Below are 25912 nucleotides of genomic sequence, written 5' to 3'. Positions count from 1 at the left end.
TGGTTCACATGATTTCTTATTTTTGATGATTTGAATGATAAATTTGATTTCTTTTATCCACAGGTATAAAGATACAAACTATGCTTATCGAAATTTACGCTTTTGGTTTATTTACTTCTTGAAAGTGTGAATTTTGTAATTCTTCGAATGATTATATGAAATAGTTATTGAAAATATTTACTACTTTCATGGTGCCTATTTTTAAGTATGAAATTAATTGGTTTTAGTAAATTTACATTAATATCTTTCTTAATAATATTCCACTTTTCTTTGTTTCTATTACTGCTAAGTTGTATTTATTTTTGTATTCTAATTTTGTAGTTTCGTAAGGTATGATGCTTAAAAAATCAAATAGGGATCTGGCTACAATAATGCCATTTGATTTTCAACTGTTTACAGCACAGAAACTAAGCACGTGGCAACACTCTGCAATCTACCAATGCATAGGAGGCACAACTGTCGTTTTCGCACGTGAGTTGATTTCCTGTGGTGTAACGTGTGCGTTGTGCAGTTTTTGTGTTATCAATTCTGAACAGAAAACGTAAGTCAAGTTTTCGAAGTTCTTTATATTAATATCACTACAGGCATGTAATGTGTACGAATTTAAACGGTATATATAATAACGTTGTCAATAACGAGTGTATCGACTGTGTTTACATGAGTGAATGTGTTAGAAGGGGGCAGTGGAACTATGGTATGTTCATTGTGTTGTGTGGCTGCAATAACGCCGAACGTGATGTATGGAATGGCGTATTGGCATATACACATTCAATCCTTTAGTACTTCCAGAAACAACCTTTGCACCAAGTACCATCTCTTCAGTGTCTCCGACACAAGCCGGTCCAGTCTCCGTCTCCGACCTATTGGAACTGCATTGGACAACAATAACCAGCCATCCACTACAGATATCAACAATCCCCAGATATCAACATCATCTGTATGTATCCGTGACCCTGTAGCTAATGCTTCGTCTCAGTTTTCTCACTCTACATCCTCGAGTAACAGCTATTTCCCTGAATGTATTTCAATTCCAAAAGTTAACAGATCTCTTCTTGGAAGGAATACATCAAAAAACGTCCAAGCAGTGGTAGTGACTAGAAATATGTTTAACGAACGTCCTAACGTGAAGGATAAAGGGTTAACTTTGCAAGCGGGTGGACGAAAGAAAGGGGGATACTTATAAAAAGAATGGCGAAAACGTCATCGCAAAGATAGATCCTACTATTGCGTTACTTGCAAAGGGTACTATTACGATGGTACTGGTAAAACTATTGACTGGTTGGAAAGTGGAGCCTGTAAGGGGTGGTATCACGAAACTTGTGATGACATATTGCCTCTCACTGGTCACTGCTCTTCTTGTTCCAACTAACTGTACTTGTTCCAGTGTATCTCAGTTCATTGGTTTCATGATAATACGAATAATGATAACCTGGCGCTATTGTATCCATAGTGTATACAATAACGCCATTTCACTTTCCGCGACATTTTTGTGTATTACTTGTACCACATATTTTTTCCAGGTTCTTTGCACTATGTTGTAATCAGTGAACACCAACCTACTAAACAATGCAACATTTATTTTTTCCGTCAATTATTAAATGCGAAATCCTCGAAAAACTAAGAATGGTGGCGTTATTGTAGCCAGTTACCTTATATATATATATATATATATATATATATATATATATATATACAGTGGCGTATTTAGGGGGGTGGCTTCCGGGCTTAAGCCCCCCCCCCCGAAATCTTACTAGTAAAGTAAATGAAATATCTTGCAGAATTTTCACATTTCCAGGCAAAGCCCCCCGAAAGTTAGCAAAGCCCCTCCCAAAACAAAATCGTAAATAAGCCACTGTATATATATATATAATGCTGCAAGGTAATTTAAAACTCGTGAGAAGTGATTCCTGCCACTGAGACAAGAATAAAAGTCCTCTTGAACTTCCAGCAATCGGACATAGTTTCGGACCTACAAAGCGTGAGCAAATGAATTTCGGACGCCAATATTGCGAGAACTATTCAACGTACAGAGTGCGAGTTAGAAATGAACATAAGAAGTCATACCTGCTCTATTGAAATATGCATGTGGTAGAAGCCTACAATAATACACGCGCAAGGGATACCTCAAAGGAACGTAGGGATTTCCGGATAATCTGTCAATGAATGCTAGGTCTAAATGGATATGAATGGATAAGGTTTCTACTTGATAACAATAATTCGTGTGTATTAAGTCGATATCTTAAATAAATACAAAATGGCGGACACTTGCATGACCGTTGTACGTGGTTGTATAATCGCTACGTACGGATTATGGCCAACAGTCACGTTCTGAGTATTAAGTGTAGTAAATTTCTAGCCGAATGTCTAGGAAGACATCTATAGTGTGGGTAGAGCACAACAAATGAAACAGAGTGATTCACAAATGTGGAAACACGGAATGAAAACTACCCAAAAATGTACTCTACTAAACGTTAAGTTCAAAACAACAGAAAAGTTCCTAACTCAACTTAAATTTACACACTTTCTCACTGAAACTCTACGGTGCTTGTTTAACAGGGAAATGATCGATGTAACATGAAACTTTGATCTTAAACTTCATCTGTACTCTTTCTTTTATAAAACATTTAGTTCTTTTTTTTTTCTGAAAATATAGGTGGAAGTATTTCACAATTACTTATCGTCTTTTTGGGTGCAGAAAAATACCCGTTCAATACTACATAGGCGTAGTGGATTGTAGTATTGGATCCCCACACAACAAAAAATTCTAGGACTACAATATTTAATACTTTTTTCCGTAGACCCACATGAAACACACTACCATTAACCATATTTAGATTTGAAAATTGATATTTACGTGTAACCACAAGTTAGTTGGCGGGCAAAATAAAACCATCTTAAATGTAAGCAATTAGAACTTTTCGTTAAGCACGATTTTAACCTATATGTTCAGCGAGCCGGAGACTTGGAGAGGGAATAATTACCTAGGTAATATTCAACAACGAAAATTTAAATTCTAGCGTGGTTAAAGTTATAAAAGCTTGGGAAAGCATTGAAGATACGGATGTCCAGGAGGACGGGGTGCACCGGGTCGAGACCCTTCCAAAACTTCCTAACTCAACATACATTTGTACACTTTCTCAATGAAACTATGCTTGTTTAACAGGGAAATGATTGATGTAACATGAAAATTTGATCTTACACTTCATCTGTACCCTTACTCTTATAAAAACAATCTAGTTCTATAACTTTTTTTTTCTGAAAATATAGGTGGAAGTACCGTATTTTACAATTACTTATCGTCTTTTCGGGTTCAGAATAATACTCGTTCAATACCACATAGACAGAGGGCCTTGTAGTATTGGACCATTCTTCCAAAGCTTGGACCGCTTCCAAGAAAAATTTCTGGGTGCGCGCCTGGTCACTATTCATTACAGCGACCCCGAAAACACTACTATCGATCGTTTTATATTATTTTTACTTGTTACCCCTTTTCACTCCCACCTGTCACCCCCATACCGATAGGGGGTACATTTTGACTTAATCGACATCTTGAGTTTCACCATTCATCTCAATGACGCCGCAAACTGCGCATTGGACACTTCTATCGGCAGTTCTAGATTGTAACAAGGCACCACTAAATTTTCACATACATTATGATCCTCCGCTCCGCCCCTACAACGGTAATTTTCAAAATCACTCGGACACGGGGCTGTTTATTTTTAATAAAGATTTTTATATATCATCTTGCTAACTTGACGGGCGACGCTCAATTTTGCATAAATCATTATCCTCGTTCCCACTTATGATATGCATTTTCATAAATTTAATGTAATATGATTCTTGGGGGCCCTACGGTTGATAATCGTAATGCGATCTGACAAATTTACATTCACTTTTATTGTATGGATTTCAATAAATTTATTCTAGATGCATAAATCATTCAAATAAGCTTTAGTTTAGGAATATCTAGTTAGTAAAAGAATGTTTTCCTTTAAACAAAAATGTAGTTTGTACACGTAAGTTCACAAAATTTACAGAAATTCATCATACAAGATATGTTCAGAAACTTATAGTATTCAATAGTTACGCACGCCCATCAATGCCATAAGCTGGAATCTATGTCAAATAGCTATTATCTATCATATAATATACGATATATGGTCTATTTTTGAGAATATAATTCAAATTTTCCAACAATGATTATAGACCAACTTTTCGTCCTCCCACTGGATATACGATTATGTTAGTAACACATAATCAACATTTATTTCAAAGTATACTACTCCAAAGCCTACGATAGATTTCCATTTATTTGCAATGTATAAGATTGTAACATTCAAATAGGTTCTGTAAATTTTGTGAACTTATGTGTACAAACTACATTGCAAAAATACAGAAACTACTTTTAGAGATAGTAGGACACTGTACACATTATCGACTCTCGTGAACACCTCCAAATGACACATATTCACTCCTTGTAGATACTGTGTTGTCCAAGTATGTCCCAGATGTATGCACAAAATGTGCAAAATGTATGTCATCACTTTGTTTTTGAACTGTTTGCCGAGAAGAAGTGTTTTAAATGTGTCATTCTAGATACTGTTTTCGAAGAATGAACGCTTCTGGACACGCGAAGAACACTTTATAAGTACACACTTGATATATTTCCCCCTCAATCTCTGTACTAAAAGTGTTTAAATGTTGTTTTATTTTTTACAGTGTATTTCTTTTTTTTAGTATAGTCGTATTAGATATAATGCATTTGCGAACCCTAAAAAAAACATAAAAAGTATGAAGATAACTTTGACATTTAATGAAGAATGAGAAAGCGATGAATCGTAGAAGTGTCATCTGTAGCGTGTGTGACAACACTACCGCAGGCGTTAGGGTACGAAATGCCATGATTAGTTCTCAAAATTTGATGAGATACGAAATGAAACAGTATGGAATGTTGCTGATTCTTATATCTGGCGTTTCAAAACAAATTAATAACATTTTCTTTCCTCTTTCCGCTTTTTGGGCGGAATTTACGAAGAATTCAGATAGTAAAAACCTACCTCAAGTGATGACCTATTGCCATGTAAGGAAACCGGTCCTGACGCACGAAGTAGATTTTGGCTAATTATAACCTTCATTTTTTTAAAAAGTCAAACATGTTTACTATTATATAATAGATTAGCGGAAGTGTTCTTTCTTCGCATACGAAAAATAAACTTCAATGAATATATGTAAAATCTGAAACTAATATGGACGAAATTTCCCCCTTTCGCCCCACTAGAAGCGGAATTTTCAAGAACACTGAAACATATGTCCATTATGTTTTAATGAAAAGATTCTATACCGAATTTTTACACCTGGAACTTGAGTGAATCCCAATATTCAGCATTTTTTCAATAAAGAAAAAGAAAAATGAAAATTATAGAAATTACCCTCCCCTCCTTAAGAGCAGAATTTTCAAGAACGCTGAAACATAAATTTTCTTATTTTTAATTAGAAGTTTGTCTACCGAATTTTTCATATCTAAGTTAAGCAAATCCTCATACTTCGACTTTTCTCTAATGTGAGGTGTATGAACGCTTTTGGATTTCCATATCTCTAATTTCTGCTATGTGTGAAATGCTATATTATTGGGAAAAAATCCTACTTAGGATATGTATTTCCAGAATACTTTTTTTGTCGCTTGCATTCGTAACTAAAAGAGTTAGTTATCTGTCCAAATTTTACGTTTCTAGCAATAGTAGCACGTCTGGATCACTTTTACTCTTTTATATAACAGTAGAAACCAATAAATGCATGTTTATATTAGTAAATAGAGAGACAAAGTTTCTGGATTGTCTTATTGTTTGTGGTAATAATCGGATTCATACGACCCTGTGCTATGCTAAGCAAAATAGTACAATATTATACAAATAATTTTCTTTTTTAAAATTATAACTTCTATCCGACAAAATAAACACACATTAAAAATTGAAAATTATTGCAAATTTGAAATGATGAACTCTTTGCTCTGTTTATGTGCTCATGCGAAAATTAATTTTATAACTGTTACTTTTTCTGAATAGAATTCATCAATATGATTAAATAGTCAAGTTTTATAATTCAAATTTTGAATATAACGATCAGTGCATAAATTGGTTACACGTTAAAATGATCTGTCAAGAAGTTTTAAATTATTAAATCATTAGAAATACATCAATAATACTTCATCTAATTTATATGCTAATTTTGTTTCACTAAAAATAAAATAACAACCTACCTTCTTGAAATATCCGCCATGAAGCCTCATGTGTCCATTTAGCGCTGGGATGTTCTTGAACTTTCTGTGACAAAGATTGCATTCCACCGGTTTTGGATCCTGTTTCACGACAGCTCCATTCGTTTTGCCAGCAGCGAGGTTTGAACCCTGCAACGACAGGAAGGAATCTGTGAAAGTTGACCACCAATACTCATCCATCTCTAACACCACCGAGTCTCGAACTGAGGACTACTAAAAGGCTGATTCAAGACCCGTCTGTCTTCAAAGACGCTAATATACATTGCAACTGGTTTCAGAAGTAGCTGTGCTTAATCATGAAATACGAGATTTCATTTTATATTAATACAGAGTGACGAAGCGTTCCTACATTATTCCAGTCGAAGTTCTAAAATAATAATAATAATAATAATAATAATAATAATAATAATAATAATAATAATAATAATAATAATAATAATAATAATAATAATAATAATAATAATAATGGATTAAAAATATCTTGATGAGAATAAAGTTTTATTTAAATAAGCCGAATTTCAATTACAAGTACTTGGGGAAAATAGGGTCAGTCAAATCAATAACTTAAAACAAAATCAGACATTATACATAAACAATGCATTTTTTACTCCTGTAATGCGTTAATCTGCCTAATTTTTTTTTTTTAATATGCTAAAAGTTCGTAAATATCTGATAATGCGTTAAAAACCATGACAATTAGAAATCTGTCATACAAGCAATCTGCTTCACTTTGTTATTGCTGTTATGTAATACAAGAATTTGATTGGTAAATGAACATATTTACTCCGGGCCAATTTCACTTAAATTTCAACGCATTATTTCTTGACTTTGTGCAGACTATCTGTATCACTTGAATCACAGCAAAAGAGTTCAAGCACCATTTTTACATAGCAATATATATAACTCACAAATGTAAGAAAAAAATGTTAATAAATTTTGATCTATATGAACTTAGCATATGAAATGGTTGGACAACGATGGAGAAAGCTATTGTTGGGAAGCAATATCCTATCCTATGAAATAAGAGATCCCACGTTAAAATTTTCATAAAGTAGAGGAATATTGTTTCTCCTATTTCTTTCTCCCGTCCTCATCCGCGTACTGCAGTTTACCAAAAAAAAAAAGTTGTTAATGTTAAAGGAACCGCAAATGTTGAGATCCAGACCAGTTATTTAAACCACTTTAATTCGATGTGCTTCGAAAAAAAAAAATACATTTCGATACATTTGTTCTATTCACGGAACTGAAAATCAAAATTTCTGTTTACGAAACTGAAAACCAAAGTCACTTAAAATTATGTATTGAACGGTTTCATCATCATCGTTTACCAATATCGTGATCGTTAGCTCAAGATTGTCAAACTGCAAATGATGTTGAGGAACTATGAAACTGTAACTTGAGAGAACCACCTACAGTAACGGAAGGTCGGTTTTCGTACAAAACTTGTTTCCCTTCCATTTCAATATCGGTATTGGTAACTAATGTAAATAAACGTTTCTCTCGGAGAATCAATTTCGGTTCCGGAACTAATTTTCAAGCAAAATTGATTTCGGTATCGGGTTCGAAACAGTTTTTATGGAAATTTTCTTTCAGTTGCACGAGTAGAATAGTTTTCTTCTTTCTTTCTTCTTTTAATCGGTCTTGTTTACCTCTATCAGTTCCGTTAGCTCGTACATGGTGCAAAAAAACGGCCAGGTATATTTTATTTCATACCTTTTGTTTCCTGTGTTTTTAGAGCAAGCTACGAAAAATTCGAGAGTTTGGAATACAAAGGATCTCGCCGTTTTGATGTCGCCCAGTACGACATGTAAACCATAGTTTCAAACCATAGCTGGATTTTGAATTTTTTTAATATCCATTTCTCTCATAAAAAAAAAAAATACTGAAATTTCCTCTAGTCATATTTCCTTCTTCATTTGTGGATAGATATGCTGCTGTACAACTCCCCGGTTTGTACAGATATTTATTTTATTTTATTTTATTTATTTATTTATTTATTTTTTTGAGAAATGCATCTTTTGTGTATAGGAAAATTTTGCTGTATCCAAAGTCGACGAAAGAAAAACTTAGGACTATCAATAGCTATTCACGATATTTGAAATTAATTCACAATGATAATAATTAATTAATAAAATTTTAACATATATAAATTTATTACCAAATCAGTCATCTCCTTTTCATGATGCAAACAAATATACAACTATATTTTTTTTAAAAAATAATATGTAAGATATAAAAATATGTAACTCAAATTACTCAAAAAAAATAATTAAATATTGGTATGCAAATCTAGCAAATAATCCTATAATAAATATTGACAGATATGCCTGATACAGTTACTATTACGAACTCTGCTTAGAACCAAGGTTCCGGAATTCGAAATCGATATTACTGCTTTCTTCCCTGCTTCTTTCCACGTAGTAATAGATTTTTATATATAATTCTAAAACACAATTGAAGACCCTCGACGATTTAATTCAGCAAATACGAGTAGTTCAGTCTCTCTATTTTATATTCTATATACAGCTATGCATATCTGAGTGGCTCAGGAGCAAGAGCCTTATGTCAAGAACGAGAGTTTGCTTCTTCAAATTCTGCTTTCACCATATATAGGCTTTATAATGGACAAATACTGGTACGTAGTTTTTAATACACAATTTCTTTAATCTGCTGTTTGAAAATTTAAGAGGATTATGCGAATTACTAGAGAACGAAATCTGCAGTACTTGCATTTACAGATAATTAGAAGGATGCAAAACACAAATTGTGTACTGTACAACATATGTAGTTTAGCACTGCCAGACATCTCTTTTGGTTGGTTGAATTAGACTTTGCACCTTTTTAAGAACCGAAGCTATATAAGACGTGGATCTACAGCTTGACATAGGATCCGAACTACATGAACTACCACCAGGAATCGAACTCGAGTCTCTTGTGCCAAAAGCGCGTGCACCAACCACACAGCCACGAGGGAATTTCAACATTTCTTTTGTGTACTCGTAGACTATGATATTATCTACAATAGTTTAATAGAAGATCCTATCCGTGAACTCGTATTTATCTTTCTATTATTATTATTTGAATTATGCGTCCCACAAACAATACGATTCCCATAGTTATGTTTGTAGGCTAAGGAGACCGTGATGACGAGAATGAATGAAATGGTGGACTGAAGAAAGTAAGAGAAAAGGGAAGAACCCCGAGCAATCTCGCAGACACGGTGCTTCTCCACAACAAAGCTAACTTGGCGTGAGCTGGGATCGAACCAGGATCGCATTAGAGGTGAACTTTTAACCAGGAAGATATCGCGGCCCTGTCATACAAGTAAGTTAATACATATACAATAATTGTTTTTCCTTTAAATATTTTCATAATAATCTCTCGAGTACCCGTTTTGTAGTTGGATCTTCAATTCCATGAAGATTTTCATTTTGCGTTTATATGAACTACGAATAATCGATATTACTATTTACCAAAGTGTTCATTGTTTCTAATGAAACACACAGTATAGAAAAAAATACTGTAGTTGTAGTAAATGTTATTGACACTAAATATACTTGACTGTCTTTATAGTAAAGAACATTTCAAAATAAAAAGATGATGCTTTCAATGGTGTTCAAAATGACACTGCACTTTTGCTCCCTCGCCCCATCAACAAAAAATTGTAATTCTCGATATGAAGCAGCTCAGATCGTTTGTATTAATTTTATCTTGATTTTTTAAAAATGCAGTTTCATAGTTTGTTGTATTATCAGTTAATGCACTGAGGCCCCTCACATCAATCTCAATCCTGTTCTATTATTTAACGAAAACATCTCGCATTTTTGTTGTTTGAAGAAACTTAAAATTAAGTTGATGAGTAAATTATGACAACTATGCGTTTGTTGCAGAATGCAAATTGAATTAGTAGTTATTCACACACAAAATAAATCAAGAGCAAAATAATTAGATACAGAAGTAGAACGTTGTACCATGTAATGAGGAAGAAAATTTCAAAGAACAGGAAAAAATTATATATACAGGGTGTAACAAAAAGGTACGGCAAAATTTCAGGGGCGGATTCCTTATGAGTAGACAAGTAAAAAAGTTCATATGACCACATATCGGGAAACGCATCGTTATAGAGTTACGACAATTAAACCACCTGACGGTGTGAAATAGTCACATTCTGGACGCCTCTCAATGTGACCCAATTTAAACCTCAACAGCTCAGCTCCTAAGCTAGGAAAATAATTTTGGTATCAATGTCTTCCTGGAGGATGGACTACGTTTAAACACATACAGATATGGCGTGTATGTCGTTGAGAAGCCTATATCCAGATGAATATAGTGTTTACTGATGAAGATCAGTTTATCGAGAAGGTATCTTCAATTACCATAATATACATGTTTGAGCGGACGATAATCCTCATGCGATCAGTCCCAAGAGACATCAACAACAGTTTGCTCTAAGGATGTGGTGCAATATTGTCACTGACACTTTACTAGGCCCATACATACTGCCGAAGAAGCTGACCGGAAACTTCTATCGAGACTGTCTGGAAACCCACATTCTGGATGCATTTGATAACTTGCCCTTGGATCTGTGTCCATCCATGAAAAGGTATATTAGTGGAAAGCTTTATCCCTCAGGAAGACATTGATTCAAAAATTATCTTCCTAGCTTAATTAGGAGCTGAGCTACTGACGTTTAAGTTGAGTCACATTGAGAGGCGTCCAGAATGTGACTATTTCACACCGTCAGGCGGTTCAATGGCCGTAACTCTGTAACGATGCATTTCCCGACATATGATCATATAGTGTGTGTGTTTCCATGATGGTAGTATTAGAATTCTTAAAAAAGGATGTTTTTTCTTAGTCTGGGTATGGTATCTGCCTTCTTTTTGAAACAATATTATATTTTGATGAAATGTTTCATTAGTATGTGTTCTTGTTAAGGGATAATATGATATGAATATTCCTACATTTCTTTTGATTGTATAACCCACTGAATGCATATTTTGTTTAACTGTTGTAACACACAATATATGTAAACTGTCCAGAGGGGTGAAAACACACAAATACATGAACATCACTACGCAGCCATAGTTAGTTACATCTCTTGATAACACAACTCCGACACCTTTGTACGACATGTTCCAATCATAGAATGAATAGATTTCAGATGTTTTCTCGTCAGTTCAGATCATTTCGTGTCTAACCAGAATTAACTCAGAAATAGTCACTTCTTAGGTACCCTCGAAAGAGTTCCCATTCAGTGAGCATGCTTGATCCTTGAACTTTTGCAATTACAGTGTGCACATGGACTGTGGATTTGTTTATGTGCCTCCTTGCACCGACACATATAGCCTGTTTAAATCTAAATACCCAACTCTCAGACCACCTTCTCGGCATTAGCCCAGAGGATATTTAATAGACGCGATAGACCTGCGAGACGTACGCAATTTGCTATCGATAACGCCTTGTGTTTTAAGGGCCTCCCCTGGACCATCCTCATAATCATGCCGTGCCAGGAGCTTGCGATTGGCTCTGCACGGCTAGTTTTTAAGAATCACTTCTAGGTATTCCTTGCAGATTCCTTGGCTGAAAGCTCTGTTCTTCGAAGAGAAACCCAAAACCTAGCTCTTACCGTAATCTGTCTGGTTCACGGCTTGTTATCTCGGTAATACCTAATCTCTCGGATAATAGACTATCTCAGTTGTTTAGACCTAAACTTGGCTGGACACCGCTCCTATGAATAGTGCCACTGCCTGTGGGATAGGCGATAATGGTCTAATACCCAACCTTTTACATCCTTCGGGCCGGAACAAAATAACTCTGGAAATATCTAGAAAATACAACCAAATATGTGGTACCGTCCTCGTCCCCAAGTATCTCAGTTTCAGAAAGTGCTCATTTTCTGTTATGCTCCGATCTCTCGACGCTCTGTGGTTCCAATACAGTAACTAAACTTCATTTTTATAAACATTTTGCAAAGATAGATATTTCATCTGTCCTTGGTATAGTTTTGCTTAACACAATAAATGCAGTCAATCTGCAAGGAAATAAAATCTTTAATTTGCTAACCTGTAGGATATGGCCTAAGTTATTGACTTTCAAGTCTTTAATAGTACAACGATTACCAGCTACTTGAAATTTAGTCTTGACGGAGGCCAGCGCTACCCTGTAAAGCTAAGAACTTTTGATTAATTGCAGAGATCTTGTTCCCATTTGTAAACATATTGCAGTTTAATATCCCACGATTATGTCTTTAGGCTAAGGAACATGATGATTAAGGCAAGTGAATGATGATGGAAGAATTGGCGGAATGAGAATGTGGTAAGAAACGGGAGAATCACTACAAGCTTTCTTGGCTGGGGATCGAACCAGGGACCCCACGCAACAGAGGTAAGCGCTCAACCATTACGCCACCGTGTCTTCTTTGTTCGTATTCATGATTTGCCGCTGGCATTAGAATTAAGTTGCAAAGACTTTGTCTTATCAGTTTTCTAAAGAAGAATTTTGTGTCTTACTAAACCATTTATATGGGTGCTAGCTTAAGTAAAAACCATATCCAGCTCACCACAGTGTGTTGTGGGTATGTTCATGCATAACATTAATATATCTACACCGATTTTAGTGATTTTGCCTTGGTTTCAAAGAACATAATCCTTATAGGTGGTTCCATGTAAAATTTTACGGTGATCTAATGATAGTCTTTGAGAATAGACAATCAAATCCTTAGTGGATGTAGTGTAAAAACCATAATTAACAGACTTTAATATGTGTATTTCCGCGCATAACTTAAATCTGAGTGCACCGATTTTAATAATTTCGCTTTTCTTTGAAAGAATAAACTTCCTCACATATACATATAAATTTAATAACAATGATGTATATAAATTTAATTACATATAAATTTAATTACAATGTAATGATAGTCTTCGGAGCTCGAAGATAAAACACTTTAACGGGCGAAGTGTGAAAACAGTAAATAACCAACCTTAATATCTGAATTTTTATGATAGGATCTAATGATGATCTTTGAGAATAAACCATCCAACTCTTCAACAGATGCAATGTGAAAAACCTAATTAACAGACTTTAATATGTGTATTTTCCACATAACTTAAATTTAGGTACACTGCTTTTAATGATTCTGCATTTGTTTAAAATAATCTACTTCCTTGGTGATCTCGTTTAAAAATTTTATCAGGGATAGGCTTTGGAGACAGACCCTAAAACTCCAAAACCTGTGCAGTGTGTAAACCGTATTTAACCAATTTTAATACTACGAACGTGTATATTCACGCGTAACTTTGATATAGTTGCGCCGATTTTAATGATTTTGATTTTGTTTGAAAGATTATACTTTCCCGGCGTTTGCGTGTGAGTTTCATGGGGAGCTAATGATAATCTTTGGAGATAGACGATGAAACTCATCAACGGTTGACAGTAGTACTACTATGATTTTGTATATAATCAGGCATAACTTCAACATTGAGCACCAATTTTGCTGATTTATTATTTCTTCGAAAGAGTACTTTCGCGATGATTTCATATAAATTTCAATATAATGTAATGATAGTCCTCAGAGCTAGACCATGAAACTCTACAACGGATGACAGTGTTCATACCGTAATTAACCGTCTTCATGGTGTTCACGTTCACGCATTACTTCAACATAAGTGTACTAATTTTGTTTATTGTTTCTTAGTTTCAAAGAGTATAATTTCTTGCTAGTTCTATATAAATGTTATCAGAATCTGATGACAATCTTTAGAGTTAGACCATGAAACTATCAATAACTAATAGTGTATATACCTTGTGTATGTTCACGTATAATCCGTAATGCGCAGATCGATTTTTTAAATATAGTTATTTTCTATTTTATAGTGCTTTTTAGAAGTTGGTTAGTAATTTAATAAAGAACACTTTAATTTTCTGTTTTTTTACACTTTTTTGAAGGCTGTTCTTTTTTAAGTTTGTTTATTTTTTTCATATTTTCGTTACCTTAATAAATTAGGAGGTACCTAAACTAAAGATAGAACACTAACTTCATATGATATGGATCAGCCTTCGAAACGTGGGTGAAACCTCTTTTTTTCTTAGTTTATGTGTCACGGAGTTATACGCGAACAAACACACGGTATTAACTGACAGACGCTGACGACTTCCACGGTTTGGCTCTAAGTTATCATCAGATCCTATTGAAATTTATACAAGACCACCGTGGAAGAACATTTTTTTTTTTCAAAAAGAAAAAAGATCAACAAAATAGATACACCCACGTCCAAGTTGTGCGTGATCACATACGCAATTACAATATTAACAGTCAGCATTGATGAATATCGTGATCTAGCACCGAAAACTATTATTACATTCTGACAAAATTTACATGGAACCATAGCAGAAGCTCTATTAATATATATATATAAACGGTGTACCTATATTGCACTTATGGGTGAACATACAACGAAGTCGATTAATTATGACATTAACACTCATACGGCGTTAAAATGCTTTATAAGTTAGCTCCGAAGACTATAATCAGATTTTAATAACATTTACGTGAGACAACTGGAGAAGTACACTCTTTCAAACAAACAAAACAAGATTAATCAAAATTGCTGCATATATATTGGGTAAGTTCAATAGAGGACCTATGTTCTCGTAGTTTTATGATTACAGAGACAGGCTTAAATTTTTACTATACTAAAGTCTGTTCCAGGCAACCTGATAGGAAACTCCCCTACTTCCCACCACTTGCCACTGCAGAAGGAGAAAGCTAGTCGTTGACCTTCACAGGGAGGGAAGCTTTTCTAATAAACAGAATCGTGTAAACTCTAAATTCGTACGTCAATTCGCTCGTACCTAACGTTGAGACTGCTGTTTGTTTTAGCTATCAAACCCGAGTAACAAACGATTACTGTTTAATTTTTGTATTGTAGAAAAGTATTGCATATTATTTATATACTAAAGTTTACTCCATTTTATTGTCCTAACAAATGTCGAAAACATTAAAATCAGTAAGAACTCAATCTGCCCAATTTTGTATGAATGTGGAAGTTGATCCCTAACACGAATACGAGAACGGAACTGCGAGGTTTCGAAAATAAAATTTCGATAAAAATACTTGGAGCAAAAGAGGCATACATTCAGGTGAATTAAAACGCTATACAAGCTTTTATTTCACAATAACCACAGGTCACCGAGTATTATAGAAATAGCAAAGTTAATACATACCGTATAAGATAAGCGTAACACGTTGCTTGTATGGAAAATACGCAACAAGTCACCAAGTCCTACTCAAAAAGCCTAGGAGAAGGAGGCTATTAGCTGGGCGAAAGAGGGGGTTTCCGGACAATGTAAAGCAGGATCTTTGAAGGATGGATGATAACAAACATGGTACATTGACTTTTCGCACGTTAAAATCTAATGGAAATGTTTGTTTCTACTACGATGAGCCTTTGAGCTCTTTAAGCCAAAGCATTCGTTATTTTTGTGTAATTGAACGAACTCGTATTTATCGTTAGTCTTTCTTTCTTATACAATAATCAACTCTTGTTACAACATTAGACTATCCTGCGCGCCTAGACATAGTTTTATTATGAAAGTAGTACTTTATTGTTTAGACATATTTAGATATACTCTATACTTCCTTGTGCGGGGGCTGATGGTGGAAGACGGAACACCAACATTCACGTGTAATTGAGCGTGGTGGGGGGAAAACTTTTTCTTTTTCCTATCAGGTTGCGGGAAACAGACTATAGTTATTGAACTTCCTCACTGTATGCAATATTTAGTTATTCCAAATATGAAAACTGTAAAGGTGCAGAATCAAATTTATTAAGTTGCGAACGATTTGTTGAAAGATTAGATTTGCACTACTACAGCTAATTTCGGAGTTCTAAGTTCTTATTTCATGAAACATAATTTAAATTATGAGGACCACAATTACTATGAGTATATATGTTATCACTATACACTGTTTCACTCTCAAACTAAAAACATGCGGGTGATCTGAAATACATAGTGTAAATGCATATTTTATATCGTAAATTCTCGCGAAATTAAACCCACGGTTATATCGGGTTATGTCGTGCAACCTAAACGAGATAGTGATGATGAGAATTATAGAAATGGTGTTATGAACGAAGTGAGAGGGAACGAGAGAACACACGCACGCGGTATTTGACCCCACAAAGTTCATTTGGCGTGAGCTGGGATCAACCCAGGAACCCTACGCACCAAGAGTGATTATTCTACTACTGAGCCACCGCGATCCCATACAGCAATCAGAAATAAATAAGATCGATAATCAAATAATAACTAATAACATGTACTTGAAATTGTCTTTGAACAAATTCTACCCATAGCTAGCTAGTTCAATTATCTATTCGTAAAGAACGAAATGAAATTAATTTAACGTCCTACGGTTTTGCCCTTTAGGCTAAAGGAGACAGATGATTATTGAAAATGAATAACGATTAAATTAAATTTTTGTGCTTTCCCATCGGGAATCGAACCAGGACCACGAGCACCAAAAGCGCATGTGCTAACCACTAGACCAGTGGGGAGGACTTATCTCTTCGTCTTTCAGTTCAGTTCACTTCATTCCCTCTCATTATGAGAAGGTTCTTGCTGTAGGTAAGAAACTCAATACAGCTGCTTTAGTGTTCTTCGTATTTCCTCCTTTTACTTAAGCTCCGCAGTAATCGGTATTACGATGGATCAGTTTCGATTTCGAGAATACTTCTTCCCTAACCATATAGTATCCATTGTGTACAGTATTGTATAATGATATAATTATGCAGTTTCGCACACTATCCATGCTGGGGAAAGGCCAACATCAACTACAGGAACACTTTTGATGTGGACCAATAAAATTGTTTCCTTCTTCTTTCGAGAAAATTCGGGGGGGGGGTATTTCTTTCCTTGATATCTCCAAATATTGAAAAGTGTTTGAAGAAATATTTTAAGGGACATTTTACATCAATGTTTTACACTTACTTTTGAATGTAAATATAAAATCCATATTTTAGTGGAAATCCCCATTGAGAAATTGAGAATCATTTTTTAAAGTTGTTTAAGAGGAGGACAAATCTTCAGAATGGCAATAGATAATCAAAAAAGTGTAAGGAAACTTTTTGTTAGCCTTTTGATTATGAACGAAAACGGTCCTTATAGTTATTTCGATATAAGTATCCAGATAAGAGTTATAACAAAATACTGAGGTAATGTCTTTCATGGTGGCTATCTCGAATTTATGACGTCGCAAACGCTGTCTGACACAAATTCAAACAAAATCACCCGGTAGCACAGTATTGTAACCATTATTACAATACTGTAAATATTTGGTAAATTACTAATACATTCTTAGATTTCCTTCATTCAAAATTCAACAGAATTACAGATGCTCTTGGACTAAAAGTTCGTTGATGATGATTAAGACGGTATATGGACAAAATCTCGCGGCCGAAATATAGCTGCTCCAATTCCCGCTGATCAAAATCTTCCTGGCCGAACCCTTATCGTCCAAAATCTCGCTTAGCCAAAATCCTCGACGGCTGAAATCTTGCCAGCACAAAATGTTCCATATATGTGTGAATTAATTAAGAAACCTCACTTTCATGTATGATCTCACAATCACACTCTCACATCAATTTCACGATCTCACTCTCACGTGTTCTTGCCTCATGAGCAGGGATGCAATGGGGCGTATACAGGAGTATACGGCATGTATCCATTTAATATTTTTATAGTCCAGTAAATACTTACCTTAAAATTACGAAAAAACAATAGTGTAGGGGTATATGGGAACAGGTATATGCAACATTTTTGAAAACGTTCTAGCGTATACCCATCTAGAATTTAGCATTACATCAGTGCTCGTAAATATTTGTGAGTGAGAACGAGATTCGCGTTCGTTAGAGCTACTCTCGTGTTTCATTACCTGTGATTAAAGATGAAATACAAGTAAGTGAAAACATGATAGTATTTATCAAATTGAGGAATGAATTCAAACAAGCGTCATTAAAATGAAGTATTACAAAATAACTGGAGTAAATAATATCGGAATGTATGGTATTTATTACAACATTCGCATGAATAAAAAACAGGAAGTTATTTAACAGATCGTGCTAATTCCATTACAAAAGGAAACAAATAAAATAACTAACTAACATAAGTCCAGAAATAATTAATTATTGGGTTGAAAATGAATGGATATGTAATTATAAAATTAATGCAAATTAGAGGAATCTTATTCATCGAAACTATTTTAGTTAAATTACTTGGTAAACGTGAACGAGAAAAAAAAAACTTATACTGGTCTTTGGATTTTGCTGAGCTTGGACTTATCATCATCACATTGATGTAAAAGTTGCCGTTTGTAATATTGTTCATCAGTTCTAAATTACTGAGTGAGTTTGAGACTTTACTCACGACATAAGCTGACACCTCACCTAGCTCGGTTTCACCAAGGGACGCACTCAAGAACGTACAAACGATCTGACAGAAGCAAGCCGAGTAGAGATAATGCTTTTATCCGAAATCAAGATACAATACAGATAGTCTCAAAATGTGTAATTCAACAACGACAGTTTAGTAAAAGTTATGTCCTGCACAAAATGGTGGAATTAAATTCATCTAAAGTATACTCTTTCGCAATAAAATAATGTTTCACCAAATAAGTTTAGAATGGTGAGATATAAAATCATACCGATAAGTGGCATTAATGTCCTTCGCAAAACGATATATATTATATATATATATATATATATATATATATATATATATATATATATATATATATATAACAATTGCGTTCAACAACAATTGCAATTATGTGAAAAACCGAGACGATTACGATCACTTTTTTCGAAGATAGGTGCAAAAGTAGAGCTGTATCAATTCCGACCACGTTGTTAATTATATTAGAAATTAGTATTAAATTTAGGATTAATACTTTATATCGAGGCTAGCTGAAAACTATTGAGTAAGAAAATTACTGGCATAGAGGTATATGGTAAATTGATACCTAGCTAAGAGGGTTAAAATAGCATAATATTTGTTTGTGTTTTGCTATCAAAATCCAATAAGTAAATCTATTGATGATGCCGTCAAGCAACAGCCAATAGGTTTACAGTATTTGTTAACCCTTGACTAGAAAACGCAATGGTTCTCGACCCAATACTATTTTACTTACTTGGCTAGTACTCCACTTTTAAAGTGGAGCACTAATGTAGTTTGATTTTGCTTATATTCACAAGATATCCACTCTGGTACAATGGAACTCAAATTCACTATATTGTTTTAATATAGTTTTGCTAATGGAAAAGTCGAGGTATATAGGCGTCATTTCGTTTCTGATACTGTTACTAGTTTCTATAGTGTTACGAGACTATTCCTTCATGAACCTCAACAAGCATATAATTATGTCTTTTTTTTTTTAAGTTGGGATCCGAACGATCTATTCAATAACCAGATTCTTGTCATGCAAACTTATTTTATATTAATTAAGTCATTTATTATATTTACAATTAGTATGAGCGTCACTGTTAGAAGTATTGTGTTACAGTTAACAGAAATCAAACTACAGCGGATACAATCTGCAACTTAGCATTATATAGTTTTCATATACAGACCATAAATAAATAAACACATTGGAGCAGAAAACAAACTATCAACACAATTTACACCACCATAAAGATGTGTTTTTCTCGAAAACTATGCGTGATAATTTACCCTCTGAATGTCATTTTCTTCACGTCGATGTGATCTGTCAGTAAATCCTAGTTTTGGACTATGCCATATTAACTATACTATGTACCGTCGTCTTGCTACTGTATTCTCCTGTATTAGTTTCATCTTAATGGGTGGTATTTTTGTTGTACAGAATCAATTTTTAGATTTACAAAGAATTCGATTTTCTCGAAAAACTAGGATGAGGATTTAAGTTAACTCACATATTTTGTCCAGCTTTATTAGATGATTGGATATATGTATAGGGCTCCCAGACGTCCCGGTTAAGGCAGGATAGTCTCGGATTAAGATAATTTGTCTCCCAAAAATATTATTCTAAACTCCAATTGACCCAGTTTCTCTACAAAAGATAAGTTAATATTATCCGTGATTAAAAAAAAACAACAAAAAAACAGCTTTTATCAAACCAGAAAAAGTCTGAGAGAAATCGATAGTTTATTATTAATATTGCTGTGATCATATAATAACAGTAATAATATTTTTTCATAAATTATGGGATCTCAATAACTAACATTTTCTCACTGATCGCAATTGTCACTAGAATCTAAATAGATTTCTCCCTTATTGATTGCAATTGTCACAGCTCGCAATTGTCGCTACATCCCCAAACACGACTCTATCGACTGCATCTGCTCCTTTCTTCAGCTTATTGTCTTCAAAGCATACAAATGTAATTCAGTGAAGGATGTAGACGACCGGGAGATACACCTTATGAAAACCACCAAAATAATATACGCACTAGTTTAATATAATAATTATTCGGGATCGACAAAAGTCCTCACTATCAGTGGATTATACTTTCAGTAATAGACTCTTGCTTGTGTTGTATGTCAAAATGAGCCTGCCTATTTTGTCACATTGAAGACCTACCTGTACAGTTCGATTCTAGATGGATACCTAGTTGGTTCTGATTTTCCATCATTGGCCGTTCAGTTACCTTTCGCTGTGCTGCTACTGCCATTTTTCCAGGACATTTACCCTGGGCTTCAATAATAAGCATCTTACAGATACGTTATTGTAACTTCTTACTTCACTCATAAATTGAAATAAAGTTCAAAGTCAACTTGTTCCCTTCTGCAAACTTTCTTGTAAAACTTTTCCCAAATCTAACCATCACCTTTTTTCCCCCCCTACTGTCAACACTACATCACAACAAGTGAGCTAAGAGATTCACAGCACATGAGTACCAGGTTCATTATCTCCATTACCGCTGGTGCGTGGGTAAATGATTCGATCCGCGGCCAAGTAAGGTTGTGGTAGACAAGATCGTGGATTTTCTCGAGGTACTCCCGTTTACGCCCACTTTCTCATTCCACCAATTTTTCCATCATCATTCACTTGCCTTAATTATCGTCTTCCTTAGCCTAAAGGGAATATCGTAAGACGTTAAACTGAAATTTTCATTTCAGTTTCGTTATCTTCAGTTGTCTGGTCACTTCTATCAATACTGCAATTCCAGCTCTCTTTACGTCACTGTTTGAGAACAACACTTTTCTGTTATGCTGAGATAATCGAAAAAGTAAAGAACATCCAGTAAAGGAATACAATGTCACTGCACTCAGGTTCGAAAATTTTGGACAATCACCTTGTGTTGTCACAGGTCACGAGATTTTCCATCGATTCTAAGAGAACTGACCAGAGTTTGAACTTCGCCACATGTGCTGTGGATGTCAACCATCGTTACCTCGATGCTTGCCGAAGTTAATAAAAACTTAAGATACTTTGAATTTGGGTCGATTCCTGGAGAGCAAGTTCTGAGTACATGACGGACTTCTCTCCCATTCTTTCCTATTCCTAGCTTATGCTATATACCCTATAAATCCCTGTTTAAGAATCTGCTCTACCTACATTATCAATACTGACTTGTTTTTATTCTCCTATAAAACTATGGTTTTATTTCAGATGTAAACTACAGCCTAATGTAGTACGAAAATACGAGTAAAGTAACCAACTATTAGTTATCATGGGTTATTGGTATTAGAGTAAATATATAATAAGTGAAGATGTTTAGATTTGTACTTTTGAGCGCAAATATATTTTTACAAGCACATGAGTACCAGCTTACCAGCCTTCGCACTGTTATCTTTTGTTTATTAATTTTCCTTTTTTTCTTTTTTGTACCATAACATTTGTATAGTCTTTTATGTGCTACGAAAGAATCAGGCAATATAAAAACGCGTAATGTTCTAAAACATCCTAATATGAATAGTTTTAAAATATAAAAACGGGTATGTTTTAAAAACATCCTAATATAATAGTTTTAAACACTGACCAGGCAAGGAAAGAATATTATGAATTGGAACAGGTGCTGCGTAATACAATGGGACGAGCTCTCAAGCAGAGCAAGAAAGCAACCAAAAATATGATTCATTCTTGATTTTATATGAAATGTTAAAGTAGGTTTTTGAATATATAGAATCCCTTTATAGTGAGATGGGTTCTTTAATTTTTTAAAGGAGTATTTTCCTGGAAGAATCAGCCAAACTACGCGCATCAATAAATAACAAGAAAACAGCTTTTTTCCTTATCGTATACCTTCGTTTAGAGATTTACAAAGTTTAAGATGCTGCAACCTTCAGCACTACGTTTGAGAAAGTCCATACTCGTAGTAAGACTAATTTCTAATGAAAATGAGTTCGTAAGTCATTATTCAACTATCTCGTCTGAAAAAAGAATGATTGTTTAAATTCTAATACTTCCTATGTCTAAACCAGGGACGCAAATAACCACTCGCCCGCTCGCCCGGGGCGAGTGGTTCATCGATGCGGATGAGTTTTTAATATCATTATTATTTATTTCAAAGGTAAGTAAATAATTTCTATTGTGCGATGTGGACTAGTAGCTTTTTTCTTGGGCTAGCAAAATTTTGCTGCCTATTTGCATCCCTGGTCTAAACCGTAGAAAACCATACCATGGAAATGAGGAAACTATAGTTACATTAAATACTACCTTAAAAGCTTAATTGGCTGTTAAATTAAACAATTCTTTTTTATTGACTAAATGTAAGAATAACAACATCAACAAAAAATAATACTGATTTTGTGTTACGTGGATGTGAGAATTTTAGCTTTAGAAGTCCATTACTAAGTAATTAACTTTAGTGTAAGAAGTGTTCATGGGTTTCTCATAGATGCTTTCAAGTTTGACAAATAGTGTGAAACAGGCTCATAGCCAGCCTGATTTATTAGGGGGGGGGGGAAGAAATGAAGACTGAGTGGGTAATAGCAAAGAAATCAATGAATACATAAAATTACATTATATTTGTACATTTATTTATTATTTACAGAATCTGTATTTATTTGTGAGTTATTGAAACCGCAAATTTTTGTGTGCTTAATACAAGCTCTTTGCGAGATACTTTGTTTCATATTAATAATTAAAATTGAAGTATTTGTTTTTAAATATTAGAACAAAATTATATTACAGCAAGTTTAGATTATATCAATACAAAATAAAAGTATATGTTTTGTTCAACGTTTGCACTAAATTTTCTACCCTCCAAAATAAGCGAGACACTACAGTTTATTAATATTCACAACTAACGTTGTGGACTATGGTACTGTTGTTTGGAAGTGCATCTGGTATTCTTGGATGCTTGTCATGTTGCAATAATAGGGTACGGTATGGAATTCTTGAAATGGGTAAAAGTAATGGAAGATGTTTGATGCATCTAGCAAGAAACATAAAATTTTACGCAGAAATGAGTAGAATTCGCAAAGTTGAATTTAATTTGGTAAATACAGGGTGTTTGAAAACAATACCGACAACGTTTGGGAGGTAATTCCTGACACCAAGATAAGACGAAAAGTATAGACCAAGCTAGGTACACAAATGCCTCCTTTTGGACTTATAGGTTGCCAATAATAATAATAATAATAATAATAATAATAATAATAATAATAATAATAATAATAATAATAATAATAATAATAATAATAATAATAATAATAGTTTCATAGCTCCAAAACTATGGGACCTACCATAGTTGGGTCAAGACTTCACTTAGGACCAATATGTGTACTATCCTAAAATACATCCTTAATCAAAATCCTAAGATACTCACGCAACAATTTTTATAGAGGCTGTTCGGCTACAGACATATTTTGAAGCACTCACCAACCACATCTATAAAAATTGTTGCGGAAGTGCCGCAGTACTCTCTGTATAATTGCAAGAATTTCACTGGTTTTAAATCAGTTTGAAAATTCTTTTCAGCGTTATTTTTAAAAGGGGCAAAAAAAATAATTTAGAGAGGGCAGTGCCCCCTCTAGCCCCTCCCTGGCTACGGGCCTGGTGTGAAATTAAAAGTGCAATCTTCAATCATGGTTTTCGTTTATAAAATATCCACTGTTTAGCAAGATGCCAAATAATACTGTACTCCCGTACTCCTAGGGACTGCAGTCTATGCAGGACACGTGTCCACTCTTCTCTCTCCATGACCTTGGCTCTCCACCGTTTTATTCCATTTCTCTCACAAGTAAAGGGTCCAAATGGATGAATCGAGTTGCGAGATGAGACATAGTGCGCCTGATAGAGGATGTGAAAATATGTGTATGTGCAAAGTTATAGCGGTTGAGCGCCATAAAAAACAGAGGGGGAGGGGATGAAACTTGGTGGGGGAAGGGCTATACCGGTATTATGTTATACAAATACATCAAGTAAACTGTCGTAAAAATAGTGAAAGAGAAACAATGCAAACGCTGGTATTTTTACATATTGGTAAAAGAAGAATAGGCAGAATATCACAAACCGTAGTCGCCATCTTGATATCTTTGAAAATTTGTGATATTTTTTGAAATGGAAGTCATGCGGCACATGTGTTAAGACTGTATTTTGATCAGGAATGCAATACTGCTGTCCATTTTGTCACATCGCTAACCGTTGATGAATTATGGCCCGTTTTATCCCTTTGGATACCATCACAACACATTCTCGAAACGACCACTCTGCGCAACAATTGTGTGTGTCACATGCCTCTTCCACTCCACATACACAGACAGCAATTCTTTGAGCACACAGAAGCACATACATCCTCAATCCGCTGCACGAGATGTGGTAAATTCCGGATTTTGACGGAATATACTAGGGACTGAAGGTGGCCCCTCAGGTAGAAGTCGAGATGTGGAGAGCCTGGTGGCCACTCCACTGGTCCCCAAAGCCCTTCCCACGTCCCAAGGAATTCTTGATCTAAGTACTTCACGCATGCAAAGTCCGTAATGGGGAGGGGCTCCATCCTGTTGGAAAAACATTGGATATGAACCGTCCTCCGAGAACACTAACTTTTTAATTCTTTCAAACAACTGTATTCCTCCGACGATGGTTCATCATTACAAGTTCCGAACTCACCAACCAACATTGTCACAATAATCGAAGGCTTCATATTTCAAACAAACCGATCAAACATAATGCGATACGATGGACACTCTAGAAAGCAACCTTGCCCAATATTTTTATTTTCCGCTACAACTTTACTGCTGTATTCGACTGCAGTATCCCACTTTTCATCCAGACATCACATGCTACGCTCGTTCCAAGTTGCTACTGCTTACGAAGGTAGATAAAGAAAGTTGAATGAAAAATACAGCAGGTGGTCAAAAAATAATATCAGATTTTATTGTGGTATGATCTATATTAGTAAGTATGTCATTTAATAAAAAGTAGCTATATAAACTCCACATAGTTTCCAAAAGCAAATAAAACAAGTTGAAGCAGTTCTTCCAGACCGGAACAGTTCTCTTTGGCACTAGGCTGTATGAAGCAAGTTGGAAGTAATGTCGAATAATAATGTAATAATACATAAAGTAAAACTTGGATATCAAATTTCACTGTTAGTTTTCTTAGCTTTTAGATATGTTTAACTAACATGTGTTTCCATGATAATCCAAACTTTCA

The 25912-nt window shown here is 34.7% G+C and overlaps 1 protein-coding gene across 2 annotated transcripts in view; it reads right to left on the bottom strand.

Annotated features, from left to right (window-relative positions):
* Positions 1-25912, bottom strand: part of LOC145664431 (uncharacterized) — a 1424688-nt gene that overhangs the window by 87229 nt on the left and 1311547 nt on the right. For both annotated transcript variants that reach the window (XM_081731113.1, XM_081731114.1), the window contains one exon: positions 6257-6403. In XM_081731113.1, the coding sequence (XP_081587239.1) occupies positions 6257-6403 (147 nt within the window). The remainder of the gene's footprint in view (positions 1-6256; positions 6404-25912) is intronic.

Source organism: Thermobia domestica, chromosome 11, assembly GCF_964235325.1.
Source record: "Thermobia domestica chromosome 11, izTheDome1.hap1.1, whole genome shotgun sequence".
In the NCBI taxonomy this organism is placed as follows: domain Eukaryota; kingdom Metazoa; phylum Arthropoda; class Insecta; order Zygentoma; family Lepismatidae; genus Thermobia; species Thermobia domestica.
This window is presented reverse-complemented; position numbering and strand designations above follow the sequence as displayed.